The 15036-nt window shown below is 39.2% G+C and overlaps 1 protein-coding gene across 1 annotated transcript in view; it reads left to right on the top strand.

The window, feature by feature from the left end:
- Positions 1–1659: 1659 nt before the first annotated feature.
- Positions 1660–15036, top strand: part of SCN10A (sodium voltage-gated channel alpha subunit 10) — a gene marked incomplete at both ends in the record, with an annotated part of 82560 nt that continues 69183 nt past the window's right edge. Inside the window, 3 exons of the mRNA XM_082637707.1 lie at positions 1660–1929; positions 3455–3573; positions 7531–7611. Coding sequence (XP_082493833.1) covers positions 1660–1929; positions 3455–3573; positions 7531–7611 — 470 coding nt within the window. The remainder of the gene's footprint in view (positions 1930–3454; positions 3574–7530; positions 7612–15036) is intronic.

Here is a 15036-nt window from a genome sequence, read left to right as displayed (position 1 = left end):
TGTCAGACAGACCTGGGATTGAGAGTACCTGTCCTGCCACTTATTAGCTATGTGATCTTGGGAAAGTTAACTTTGCCACTCTAGTTTCTCATTTCTAAATTAGAGATAATACCTCATAGGGTACAGTGATGGTTAATATATTAATGCATGCAAATTGCTTAATCCAGAATCTGGAATATAGTGAATCTCTGTAAATGTTATTATCAGTGCTATCGATGTTATTATTATTATTATCATTATGCAGAATTTTAAAAAGCATAATTTAGAGCCCCTAGAGTCATAGTCACATATGGGAGAAAGAGAGGAAAAGGAGATTGAGTGTGTCAGAGCAGTTGAGGAGAGACTGTGTTTCAAGAAGGAGGAAGTAGTCAAAATAACCAGTAACCCCATCAAGATAAGAACTGAGTTCTCCCTGAATTTAGGCACAAGAAGGTCTCTGCTGCCCTTGCAAGGAGACATTTTAGTGAGGTAGTGGACACAGATGTTAAGCTGCTAAAACTGAAGAATGACCAGAGACAGTGAGTGGAAATGAGTCCTTTATGAAACTCAGCAGAGAATGGGAGGAGAGAAGAGGGAAGAACTGGACGGGCTATGTACTAAGTAAAAATTTTTAAAGTTGAAGGAGACTTGAGCATCTCTAACTGCTGATAGGAGGGAACCAGCAGACAAGTCAGGAAAGAGAAATGAGGTAGTGAGGGGATAAGATCCAAAACAGAAGGAAAAGATTGGCCTTAGCCAGAATGAGGAGTGATGTTCTCCCTGTTGTGACAGGAGGAGGGAAGATAGAAGGGTGTAGATTGCAGGTAAGTTGGAGGTTTGGGGGCATGAAGTTGAAGGAACTGTGTTTTCTTCGTGAGGTAGGCAATGTGGTCATTGTCTTACTGGAAGGGGAGATGGGGAATAGCAGTCAGGAAAGACAAACAGTATTTGAAATATCAGACTAGAAGAAACTGCTGCCTAGGGAAACCATATGATTCCTAAGTGGCATTGATGTTCCTCGTCACCCCTCAACAGTACAGGTTCAGAGAAACCTGAGTTATACTCATCTAGACTGACCTATGCTGGGTATTTAGGATAAGGACAAGGGAAAAATGGTGGACCACAGGATCTGATCTGGATATGGAAAGAAGTGTTCAGCCACGGACAAAGAGAAAGCAGCCTGGGGAGTCCAAATGGAGTTCAGAGAAGGGGAGAAGCATTGAAAATGTCAATAAAAAAAGGTTGTGATCAGAAAGTAGGAGGAGACCCAAGATAAAGTAGATCATGAACCAACGTCTTTGATGAATGCAGGAGAGTGCCTGCTACTCAGTGGTCATAGAAATGGGGAGAGAGGGCAGTATGGCTGGATCTGGTGGGGGGCAGGGGGTACAAAAATGATGAAGGAACAAAGACTAGAAGCTCATGGACAGCATAGATACCACCCTGAGGTACGTGGAGTAAGATGAACTAACCAGTCTCCCTCGAGAATGCTGCAGGGCAGTGGGGTCCTAGGGGAGCTCAGTGTGAGTTAAGAAGGGAACTGGAGAGGTGGGGGGTCGGAGGGGGAAGAGTTCTAGCAAGCATGGTGGGAGGGAGAGAGCCAGGGGGCAGGCTGTTACCTCTCTGTGGTTATGTCCACTCTCATAAGAGTATAAATTCTTCCTGAAGAAGAATGAGAAGATGGAATTCCCCTTTGGGTCTCTGGAAACTACCAACTTCCATCGATTCACCCCAGAGTCTCTGGTGGAGATTGAAAAACGAATTGCTGCTAAGCAGGAGGCAAAGAAAGCCAAAGAGAAGTCCAAGAAACAGAAGGACCAGGAAGAGAAGCCTCGGCCCCAGCTTGACTTGAAAGCGTGCAACCAGCTGCCCAAGTTCTATGGCGAGCTCCCAGCAGAGCTGGTTGGGGAGCCACTGGAGGATCTGGACCCCTTCTACAGCACACACCGGGTAAGGGCTACTGGCTGGAATGGCCATTCTCAGCTCTGGGAGAGGAAACCTCTGTCCCACCCAGCCCAGGATTCCTCCTGCACCCTGGGTGATGTGGCTGTCAGCTGGACTCAATTAGTGAAAAATATATCTAATTCACCTCCTCAATACTCTCTTTGAACCTCTATGGTATTCATGATGGAGGTTAATTAAATCCAAATCCTCAAAAGCAGTGACAACTGCTGTGGAGTTTTCAGAGGAAGTTGGCTATTCCCTTGGATGAGTTCTGGCCTCAGATCTCCAGAGGTGTTGGCTTTCTATGCAAGTGGGGAGCAGAGATCTTGAGGCTGGGGGGAGGGTAGAATAGGGAAGGGGAACCAAAATCAGGATGATTTAAACCAGTGGTCCTCAAAGTATGATCTCAAAACCCCTGGGGTTCCCAAAACCCTTTTATTGGTTTAGTGGTTTAGTGTCATTTGTCTTTTTTACTCACATTCTTTTGTGAACATACAATAGTTAACATAGAGGCTATTGATGGAGGATCACATCTGTCTAACAGCTACTGGAATGTATGCTTGTATACTCCTGTGTTTTAAAAGGTCCTATCTTTTTTTATTTCTAATATTATATATATATATATATACACACACACACATATGTACAAACATATATATACACTCATATATACACACACACATGGTATAAGCAAAAAGGTATAAACATTAGCAAGAGATCATTAAGGTCCTCAGTAATTTTCAAGAGTACAAAAGGGTCCTAAAATAAAAGTTTGAGAACCACCAGTTTAAACAGTTTCATGACAATTATCCTGTTTGTATTTTATCTTGGATGTTCTATAAAGCTGAAAAAGTGGTGCGTGCATGTTTGGGGGTTGAGAGGGGCAGGAATCAGCCATCTCAAATATGGTTTGTAGAGAAAATAAAAAAGGTACTGAAATGACTTTCTCTCTCCTCTCACCTGCCAAGAGCGGTTATCCCCCAAAATGCTCAGAGGAGGGAACCAGTAGAGGGTTAAAAGGGGAGACCTAGGAGGTGGAGAACAGAAGGACCATCACAGACCAGGGATGATCCACTAATCAGAAGAGGAATTAAATGCACCCAGAACTTCACCCCCCTGCTGCCAGAATCCTCTCCCTGGGCATGATGCATCTCACCAACCCTGGGTCAGCTGCCTGTTCACTGGGCAATCTCAGAGGCCCATCTTGATGCACAGTCAGCCGCGGGGCCTGGGGTCTTGCTAGAAGGGTGAGGATATGGCTTTTAGCCCCTGATCCTCCCTTACTCTCTGCCCCTCCATTTGCCTCTCATTGACCCGTGGTTCCTAGAGCCCTACTTGCTCCTGAGCCTGAGATGATCTCACTTATGCTCAAACCCATGGCTGGAGGAGGATGCATGTTTCTCACTGGAGATCCACCCTCTGTTGTGGTTTTTTTTTTTACATCTTTATTGGATTATAATTGCTTTACAATGTTGTGTTAGTTTCTGCTGTACAACAAAGTGAATCAGCTTTATGTTGTGTTTTGCTTTAGACATTTATGGTGCTGGACAAAGCGAGGACGATTTCCCGGTTTAGTGCCACTCGGGCCCTGTGGTTATTCAGTCCTTTCAACCTGATCAGAAGAACAGCCATCAAAGTGTCCGTCCACTCATATCCTTTGCACAGTTGCTCCTTCCACATGTTAGAATCAAGCGGTGCCCACTGTGTCCCGTACCTTCTTTGGGGGTTAACAATAGAGCCTTCCTCTAACTGAATCCTAAAACAACGAGATCATCAAATTGAAAAAAAAAGTTTGTGTTTTTAATGTGTTCAACACCCAAAAGCAGTCCCAAGACAGAGGAGGTGTTCATGCAACCCACACCTGGTCTGGGATTCAACTAGACCAGTCTGGACACATGTGTGGATGCACAAGTTGAAAAGGGGAGATTGCTGATACACCCAGGTATATTCTCATCATATGTGGCCTGTCCTTCCCACAACATAATAACCCCCCTAGGCTTCTTTGGGCAGATACGATAGGTGTGGGTTGATATTCTGTGTCCTAGCCATGCTGGAAAGTGATTGCTTATTTGGCAAAAAAGCAACTCTTGAGAAGGCAAAGAGAACAGACTGCAACGGGCAGAGCGAAGATTGTCTCAATGGGACCCCACTGGTCATGGGGTACTGCCTACAGCACGTTACCCCCAAACTACTGGCAGGTTAAAAATGTCAGTAGTCTGAGGTTCATGCCATTGAGGAACGTAGTAATGGTTAGTAATACAGTGGTCAAATGTCTGTATTAAATTAATTGCTTTATGTAGCTTCAGAAGCTGCCTCGAACTTTTCTCTTCTTTTTTTTTTTTTTTTCAAGAGAAGCCAAACTAGGACAAACAAGGGACTTTGGCTTGGTTTCCAAGGATCTTCCCTAGTGACTGTCCAAATTGGAAGTTCCTAATAACAAATTCAGCCTTGGCTTCTCGGAGGTTGGTTTGCAAGACCAGCCTTGCCTCAGCTGCCTGGCAGATGGTAGCCAGCCTCTTAGCAGGTGTCTAGTAAAAGAGCTCTCGCCTTGCACTCTGGGGTAGATTGTTGGATCGCTGGACAGCACTCAGTGAGCTGGTAGCTCACTACATTACATTTTCCCTTTGCATGTTTTACCTTTATGGCCAACCAGTGGGAATAATATTTTCTTAATTCAATCTCGGCTTTCCTAATGCTGTAGAAGAGTATTTAATAATAATAATAGGGGCTTCCCTGGTGGCGCAGTGGTTGAGAAGTCTGCCTGCCGATGCAGGGGACACGGGTTCGTGCCCCGGTCCGGGAAGATCCCACATGCCGCGGAGCGGCTAGGCCCGTGAGCCATGGCCGCTGAGTCTGCGCGTCCGGAGCCTGTGCTCCACAACGGGAGAGGCCACAACAGTGACCACAAAATAATAATAATAATAATAATAATAATAGGCTCCTATTTGCTAAATACCTCCTAAGCATCAACACTGTCATAGGTACAGAAACCCTTGAAGAAGGGATTAGCACCTCCATCTTACGTATGATGAAACTGTTACTCAGAGGCATTAAGTTAATTGCCCGAGGTCACACAGCTAGTTAAAAGGTCCAGCCTGTGTCTTGCTTAGGGCAGTATCAGCAATAAGGAAGTAGGCAGTTAATGGAAATGAATTAGGGTAATTTTTTCTCTAAGTATGTCATCTCTACATAGGTTTTTTTTTTTAAATATACAATTACATAAAAATTACAAATAAAGAAAAACAGCAAATATACAAACTCCTTTTCATCCATCCTGGTTGAATTACATCTAGTTAAGTAAGAAACAACTAATTAGTAATAAAATCCCTTTAAAGAACCAAGTAACCAGTAAATATTCTTTTTATCTTGAGATTTGATGAATAAATAATTGCTGGGTGGAGTCACAGCTGGACAGAAAAGCTGTTAAGGGTCTCCTTCTCTCAAAAGTCAGCATTTATATATTTAAATCTCATGAACTTGGTAGCTCCAGCCCCCCACATATTATTCAAGGTATGGAATTCTCAATCTCCTATTATTAATATTTCACCAAAATTATAATTCTAATCAAATTTGCTCTGAATGTTCTCACAAGTAATATTATCAGAATATATCATAATTCTTTAAAGGTTGTGGAGTTGGAGATATGATTTTAATTTAACCCTTGGGTTAACGTTTCCCCCCAACCTGAACACATTTCTTAATTTAATTGCAAGTCAACAGGAAAATGTGGTTTAATTAGTAGAATTTCCCTTTTCAAAATAGATGGGCTCCTAAGTAACTGTAAAACAGGGCACATTAAAGGCGTTTACAGAAAACTATCTAAATAGATTTAGATACTTCTGCTCAAATTGAAATTATGAAAGATGGGTGGTTCACTCTGTAGGTCAAGCTTATATCTTCAGGTGTTTTCTTTAGGAAGTAATTGTTAGGAATTCAGAAAAATGTCCAATGGGGGAAATCTATCTTTGGACTTCGCCACCAACATTTCTGCCCCATCTATTTACCCGCTTCCACTCACCTTACTTTTCAGTGTCTCTATCCCCTTCTTGTAATCCATTTGCCCCCAACCTCTACTTTAAGATTCTCCCCTCTTGCTATTCAGAGTTCTCCTCAACAGCCTAATCCTGTTTGGAATCTTCTCCTTGAGCCGGCATTTTACTCCCCTGTGCCTGCCTCCATTCCTAACCAGATATCCATTTCCTCAGTGTGCCTGATCTCAGCTAAATTGGAAAAACAATCTGACGAACCTGATTGCCATGAAAGCGTGTAGCCCTCCCCTTATCTCTAACTTCCTAGGAGTATAGTAGTCCCCCCTTATCCATGGGAGATACTTTCCAAGACCCCCAGTGGATGCCTGAAACCACAGACATTACCGAACCCTATATGTTTTTCCCTATACATACCTACCTATGAAAAAATTTGATTTATAAATTAAGTAAGAGATTAAATTAGGTATGAGATTAACAACAACAATAATAAAATAGAACAATTATAACAAAATACTGTAATGAAAGTTAGGTGAATGTGGTCTCTCTCTTTTTTTTTTTTTTTTTTTTTTTTGCGATACACGGGCCTCTCACTGTTGTGGCCTCTCCCGTTGTGGAGCACAGGCTCCGGACGCGCAGGCTCAGCGGCCATGGCTCACAGGCCTAGCCGCTCTGCAGCATGTGGGATCATCCCGGACCTGGGCATGAACCCGTGTCCCCTGCATTGGCAGGTGGACTCTCAACCACTGCGCCACCAGGGAAGCCCTGGTCTCTCTCTTTATTGTACTGTATTCACTCTTCTTCTTGTGATGATGTGACATGATAAAATGCCCACGTGATGAGATGAAGTGAGGCGAATGATGTAGCCATTGTGACAGGACATCAGGCTGCTATTGACCTCCTGATAAGTCAGAGGGAGGAGCATGTGCTTTGGGTGACCCAGGATCATGGAGCCATGATGATGTCGATGGTTGGGTGTCAGAAGCAAACAATGTTGATGGTTGGGGATCCCTGGTGGGAGGGAGTGGGAAGGCTGAGATATCATCACATTAACTCAGAATGGTGGATAATTTAAAGCTTATTTTCAGACCACCATTGACCACGGGTAACTGAAACTGCAGAAAATGAAACCATGGATAAGGGAGGCACTACTGCATTCTCCTTGTCTTTTAGGAAAAAAGAGACATTTGCAGAATGAAATTTCAGGCCATATTGTATAGTGAAATACAGGTGTCAGGGCAGAAGGACAGTTCGGAAAAGGGATTCTGTTTCCTTTCATCTTGCTCAGGGTTCTATTTTCAGACAATCTGAGTCCACATCTCAGCACCATGGTTGACAAGCTATATGACCTTGGAAAAATATTTAAGCTTTGTCAGCCTGTTTGCTTAGCTCCAAAGTGTAGGTAATAATATCCACCTGCAGGTTAGTTTATTAGAAATAATGTGGACAAAGTATTCAGCCGAGGGTAGGCACTCAGTGTCAGCTGTTATTATGTGACAAGAACATAAAGTTGATCCTAGCTAAAGAGTTATGGATTTAATCAGTTCGGCATCAAGGTGATCAGAGGTGACCTCAGGAAAACGTGGTGACTCTTAGCTTTTCCTTAACACAGGCCTCTCAGGTGGTTCAGTTTATTTATAACCATCACTATTTTGGTCAATTGTGTGGGCATGACCCAAACCGAACTTCCAGAGAGAATGGAGTGAGTAGATTTGCTGTCATTCTTGTGCCTTTCCTTTCTGTCCTCTCTTTCTGTTCCTTCACTGGGTGACATTTTTCTCTTATTCATCCTGCTGGGTCTCATTTGGGTAATGTGGAATCCTATTGCCTATCTGACTTTGCAATGCTTAGATATCTTCTCTGTGGACTTTGTTTTGTAAACACACATATGATATTCAGCTTCAAAGAGCTATAGATGAGTGGTTCTCAACCTTGGCTGCCCATCGGAATCCCCTGGGGAGATTTAAAAAATATTGATGCCTGGGTCCCAGCCCCAGAGGGTCTGATTTCATTGGTCTGGGGTGGCTAGGGCAGATGAACCCCCTGCCTCCCCACTCCACTCACCTGTTAGGTGCACACCTGAATGCAGTTGAGGGAAGTCCTACTCAGAAAGAGAAAGAGATGCAGAACTAAGAACAAATGGTCCTGCAACATATTCAGAAAATAACCCATGAATGAAGCTGTTGGCTTGTATACCTCAAAGTGACCATAAAATTCCTGAGATTATTCTATCTCCCTGGGTTAATGATAGAATCTCTGTAGTTTCAGACTGTGAAGCCTTTCCAAAAACATTCTTCACCAACCCTTCTGGGACGGTTGCCCCCTGCCCAGCTCAAGCAGGGCATATTTTTGGTATAATAACAGGAGCTTTCTCTTTTTCCAACTTTGTAATTTTTGTCTTTAGCTGACTATAACTTAATACATGCCACAATAGAAAATATATTCCATTTCTATTAATAAATTAAAGAAGAAAAATCAAGTGGTCATATTAATTGATGCTGAAAAGTCATTTGATAAAGTTTGTTATCTGTTTATGATTAAAAACTCTTAGAAAAGTAGAAGTAGAAGGAAATTGCTGTACTCTGATAAAGGGTAACCACTTTAAAGAAAGGAGTAAACATCATACTTAATTGTGAAACACAGCAAGCTTTCTCTTTGAGATCAGAAGGAAAAAAAGCAAAGATCTCTGTTACATCAGTTGTATTCAGCTTTGTAAAGGAGATCCTAGCCAGTGTAGTAAAGCAAGGAAAAGAAATAAAGGGTATAAGAATAAGAAAAGAAATATGTATAAAATAGATAACTAATAAGAACCTGCTGTATAAAAAAATAAAATTCAAAGAAAAAAATAAGAAAAGAAGTAGCAAAGATGTCATGATTTATAGATAATATAATTATGTACATAAAATAGCCAATGTAATCTAGAGGTAAACTATTAGAATTAATAAGAGAGTATAGAAAAGTAGCTAGGTACAAATTAATATACATAAATCAATCGTATATATATACTAGCAACAAACAGAAAATAAAATAGTTTTTAAGGATACCATTTACACTGGCAGTTAAAAATATCAAGTTTCTAGAAATAAGACTATCAAAGTATGAGTAAAATCCCTAAAAAGAAAATTATAAAAATATTAAGTAATATTACAGAAAACCCAATAAATGGAGAGATATATTGTATTCTTAGATTCAAAGTCACAATATTGTAAGGCTCCCCAAAATGACTAATAAATTTAACGTGATTCCAATCAAAATCCCACAGGCTTTTTTTTTTTTTTTTTTTTTTTTTGTGCTACGCGGGCCTCTCACTGCTGTGGCCTCTCCCGTTTGGGAGCACAGGCTCTGGACGTGCAGGCTCAGCGGCCGTGGCTCACGGGCCCAGCCACTCCGCGGCATGTGGGATCTTCCCAGACTGGGGCAAGAACCCGTGTCCCCTGCATCGGCAGGCGGACTCTCAACCACTGCGCCACCAGGGAAGCCCCCAACAGGCTTTTTTTTTTATAACTTGACAAACTGACTCTAAGATTTATATGAAAATGCAAAGAGCCAATTATAGCCAAGACACTTTTGAGATAGAAAAACAAGGTAGGAGACAATGATGTGCTCTACTGGATATCAAGATTTACTATAAGCTCTAATGATTGAAACAGTATGCCATTGGCATAAGATTAGTCAGACCAGTGGAACAGAATAGTTGGCCCATAAACAGGCCAATGCACATACAGACCTTGAATTGGTGACAAAAGTGTCACTGCAAAACAGCAGGGAAAGGGCAGTCTTCAGTAAATGATGCTGAAGAATTAGGAATCCCAACAGAAAAATTACATTGAACATCCAACTTTACACCAAACACAAAAATCAGTTCTAGGTGGATTAAGATCTAAATTTCTTTGTGAAAAACAAAGACATCAAACTTTTTGAAGGTTAAAAAGAAAACAAAAACAACAAAAACCACAGAGAAGTCTCATGACCTCAGGTTAGGGAAAGATTTATTACATATGATATAAGAAGCACTAACCACAGAGGAAAACACTGATACATTTTAGGATGTTAAAATTAAGAATTTCTGTTCATCAGAAGACAACTTTATGAGAGTGAAAAAGTAAGCCTACTGAGTAGAAGATATTTGCAACACATATACCTCAAAAGTGTTTACATCCGGAATAATGAGCCCCTACAAATCGATTAGAAATGTGTCAGAGCAACCAACTGGAAAATGAGCAAAAAATTAAATAGATATTTCATAAAAGTAGAAATCCAAATAGTCAATAAACATATGAAAATATTCTTAACCTTTTTCTTAATCAAGGAGATGTGAATAAAATCACACTGAGAGATTATTATACCCTCATCAGATGAGGAAAATTCTAAATTGTGACAGTACCAAATATTGAGAAAGATATGGAGCAACAGAAACTCATATCTTGCTGGTGGGAATGTAAATTTTTACAACCTCTTTGGAAAGCAGTGAATATTATCAAATAAAGGTGAAAACACACATACACTGTGATCTTTTAATTATACTGTTAGGTACATACACTCAACAGAAATATGTACTTATGGGCACCAGGATACAGCTGCGAAAAGTTCATGAACATTCCCCATAAAAGTTAAAAATTGGAAACAACCAAAATGTCCATACATTTTTGAATATATTAAATATCTGTTATATTCTTAAAGGGGGATAATGTATAGCAATGAATATGAATAAACTATATCTCCACACAACACCAAGAATGAGTCTTAAGAACATAATATTGAACAAAAAAAGACAGACACAAAAGATTACAAAAATATAATTCCATTTATATGAAAATTCAAAAACAAGCAAAACTTAACTATTTTGTTTAGGAATGCATACTCAGGAGGTAAAAATATAAATTAAAAAGGCAAGAAAAAAATATCAAAAATTAGGATAGTAGTAACCTCTAGGGCAGGAGGTTATGGGTGTTCAAATTGTTCCATTTTGTGACATGACTAGTTGTCATACAGCTGCTCTGTACTGAATAGTGTCCCCCCAAATTCATGTGTTGAAGGCTTAATTGCCCCCCATGTGACTGTACAGGAGAAGGGGCCTTTAAGGAAGTGATAAGGGTTAAATAAGGTTGTAAGGGCAGAGCTGTGACCCAGTAGAGCTGATACCTTTATAAGAGAGGAGTGGACACCAGAACTCTCTCTCTACCATGTGAGGACACAGCCTGAAATAGCCATTAGCAAGCCAGGAAAAGGGCTCTCACCAGAACCTGGCCACACTGGCACCAGCCCCTAGAACTGTGAGAAAATAAATATTTGTTGTTTAACTACTGAATCTATGGTATTTTGTTATGGCAGCCTAAGCTGACTAATACACAAGCATTCATTTTACAACTAATTTTTGTTTCATGTGCATTTTCATTATGTATGTTACATATCATAATGAAAAGCTTTAAAACAAAATAAATGTAAAATAAATGACCATTGCATTAAATACAGAATACTGAAAAATATGTCAGAAGACAGTAACTATGTAGATAAATTGCTGTTAGAATTGTAGTTTATTCTCTCTCTCTCTCTCTCTCTCTCTCTCTCTCTCTATATATATATATATATATATATATATACACACACACACACACACATATATACTAAGATGATATAGCATGTAAAATTTCTATCCTTTTTAACTTCTAATGCAAAGCATTTTCTATCAAAAGTAAGAGTTATTTGGGGATTCTGGTTAAATATGGAAGATAGCATGAATATGTTTTACCCCAACCCTCTCAAAATGCCAATGGAATGACAGCATAGGAATAAGAACAGTATAAATATACAAGAACAAAGAGAAGTAAAAAGGAAAGCACAGAGGACAAAAGATGTCAAAACAATCTCAGAAGACCGAAAGTGGGTGGAGGACAGTAAATGACTCAGCAGACGAGGGCTTGTTAAATGACAGTGCCTGCAGAGGGGGATAAAAAAGGGGATCAAGGCATTTTACCCCCTAAAACTCCAGAGGCCCTGAAAACGTTGACATGGTACAAATAGCAAAAACTGGGACTAGAAAGAGGGAAGAACATGGGAGCAGAGGATGTTCACTTATTGTCGCTTCTATAGTAGCAAGAAATTAAAGAGCATTCTTTAAAGTTGATACATCAAGGAATGAAAAATAATTACATTTAACAGTACAAAGGTAAGCAGGAAAAAGATATTATTAATACAATCAGGTGATGGATGAAACAGAGGGAAAAGGAAAGAGAATTAATGGAAATAAGAGATATTATTTAAAGAGATAGCATAGTAAAGGCAATGTATTACATAGTTTTGATTATAATTATAAATGTATATTTTAAGGCAACTACCAGAACTAAAATAAAAACTCTTCTAAATTCAGAATCATACAGAAAAAAATAAAGCAAATAAAAAATATCAGACAATGAAATATTTTAAAAACTATTAAAAACATAACACAAGGACTTCCCTGGTGGCGCAGTGGTTAAGAATCCGCCTGCCAATGCAGGAGACACAGGTTCGAACCCTCATCTGGGAAGATCCCACATGCCATGGAGCAACTATAAGCTAGTGCGCCACAGCTACTGAGCCTGCACTCTAGAACCCGCGAGCCGCAACTACTGAAGCCTGCTTGCCTAGAGCCCGTGCTCCGCAACAAGAGAAGCCACCGCAATGAGAAGCCCTCGCACCACAACGAAGAGTAGCTCCCGCTCGCCACAGCTAGAGAAAGCCTGCGCACTGCAATGAAGACCCAATGCAGCCAAAAATAAATAAATTAAAAAAAAACATAACACAAAGTAATATAAACAAAGATCAAATAGATCTATCATGTCAATAAATATAAATGGATTTGACTCATCTGTTTAAAAAAAAGTCATGTTATATAACAAAGCAGTATTGAACTCTACATTGACTAAAAAATATACCACTGGGCTTCCCTGGTGGCGCAGTGGTTGAGAGTCCGCCTGCCGATGCAGGGGACACGGGTTCGTGCCCCGGTCCGGGAAGATCCCACATGCCGCGGAGCAGCTGGGCCCGTGAGCCATGGCCGCTGAGCCTGTGCGTCCGGAGCCTGTGCTCCGCAACGGGAGAGGCCACAGCAGTGAGAGGCCTGCGTACCGCAAAACAACAACAACAACAACAACAACAACAAAACAAAAAAACAAAAAATATACCACTCAAAGTGATACAGAAAGGTCAAAATTAAAGAATGGGCAAAGATATAGGCAAAGACAAACAGAGCAGGAGGCATGATCTTAACATCAGAGAAGGTAAAATTTAGGCCAAAAATTATTAAACAGGACAAAAATGACACTTTGTAATGCTAAATAATCCATAAACAGTAATGTATATTTTTGCAACAAATAATGTGGCAACCATGTTTATAAACCAAAACTTATATACAAGACAAGAATAAAATAGACAAAAATAGACAAGAATATTGTAAGGATAGGGAAATGTAATTAATTTCTTTCAGCCCTATGACAGATCAAATGTATAAAAAAGTATGTAAAGATACAGATAACTGGAGTAACATAGTAAGATAGATCTGATTAATATCTTTCAAACTATATTCCCTGAAAAGTAACTGTACAAATTGACCAATATTAAACAACAAAACCTTAACAAGATCCAAAAAGTAAAATAATAAAGAAAATATTCTCTGATCACACTACAATAAAACGAGAAAATAATAACAAAATTAGAAAAAAAAAGAGACCTTTCCACTTGATAATTTTTAAAACCTCTTTTAGAGAACTCTTAGATGGGAAAAAAAAACAAGCAAAAATTATAGAATTTCTAGGGAAGAAAAAAATTTTAAAAACACTATGTATGTATGTATCCATTTCATATATATTTTACTGCTATCTAATATTCCATAATATATTCTTCTGTATTTCCTTCTAAAAGTCATATTTCTTTCTACATTTAGATAATTCATCCTCCCAGACTTTTGTGTGTATGTGTATGATATGTGATAGGCTTTTCATATTTTTCCATAAAGATTATTCCAACACCAATTTTAATAGATTATCATTTCTCTAGTGATTCCTTCTACTACCTCTGTCATGCACCAGATTCCCATGCATACTCAAGTCTGTTTTCCTAGTAAGCTATTTGTCACTCCTTGAGTCAACACCATACAATCTAAAAGCTTTATAATAAGATTTGACCTGGTTGATCATAGCACCCCTCCTTATTTTGGTTCTTCCATATCAATTTAAGGGTCAGATTTTCAAGTTCTTGTCTTACAACTCTGTTGAAACTTTGATTGTAAATGCATTGAATTTATTTATTATCACAGGAAGAACTGCCACGTTGACATATATAATTGTATCTCCCAATATATGTATGCCTTCTTTTATATTCCTCCATAACATTTGACATCTTCTATAAAGTTCTTACATATCCTATCTGTAGGTACATTATCATTTTGCTTGCCCTTTTGAATATTTATTTTTATTGCTAAAATAAATTAATGTTATTAAATTTCTGTACATTGGTTTTGCATTCAGCAACCTTGCAGAACTCTTTAACAATTCCTATTTAAACAAGTATATCATCTGCAAATAATGATGAACTTGTTTCTTCCTTTATGATTCTTATACCACTTGTTTATTTTTCCTGTCTTATTGAACTGGCCAGGACTTTCATCACAATGCTGAATTGAAGCTATAATAGTGAGCATATTTCTTTTGTTCTTGATTCTAAATAATATGCATCTAATATTTCACTATTATCATGATAACTATGGGATTCTCATAATTACTCCTTATCAAGTTATGGGAATTTCTTTTCACTTCTGGTTTAAGAGTTTCATTTTGAATGAGTGTTGGTTTCTATCAATATTTCTATATTTATTATCAAATAGTCTTTTATCTGTTAATATAGTAGGTTATATTAATAAATTTGCTAATCTCTTTTAATGGTTCTAGCTTAATCAATGCTAGATTCAGTTTGCCAGCACTTCATTTGACCTGTCTTGGTGAATGAGGCTGACTTATAATCTTCTCTCATAAGCTGTCCCTTTGGGTTGCTTTTCCATCTCTCTGACTCACTGTCTCTTTTCTCTCTTGTCCCTGAGAACTCCAAATTCTCACTCTGTTCTGCAGAGCAATTCAGCTCTCTATCCCCTGCAGTG

This window comes from Mesoplodon mirus (assembly GCF_964341445.2).
Source record: "Mesoplodon mirus genome assembly, chromosome: 12".
Lineage (NCBI taxonomy): Eukaryota > Metazoa > Chordata > Mammalia > Artiodactyla > Ziphiidae > Mesoplodon > Mesoplodon mirus.
This window is presented reverse-complemented; position numbering and strand designations above follow the sequence as displayed.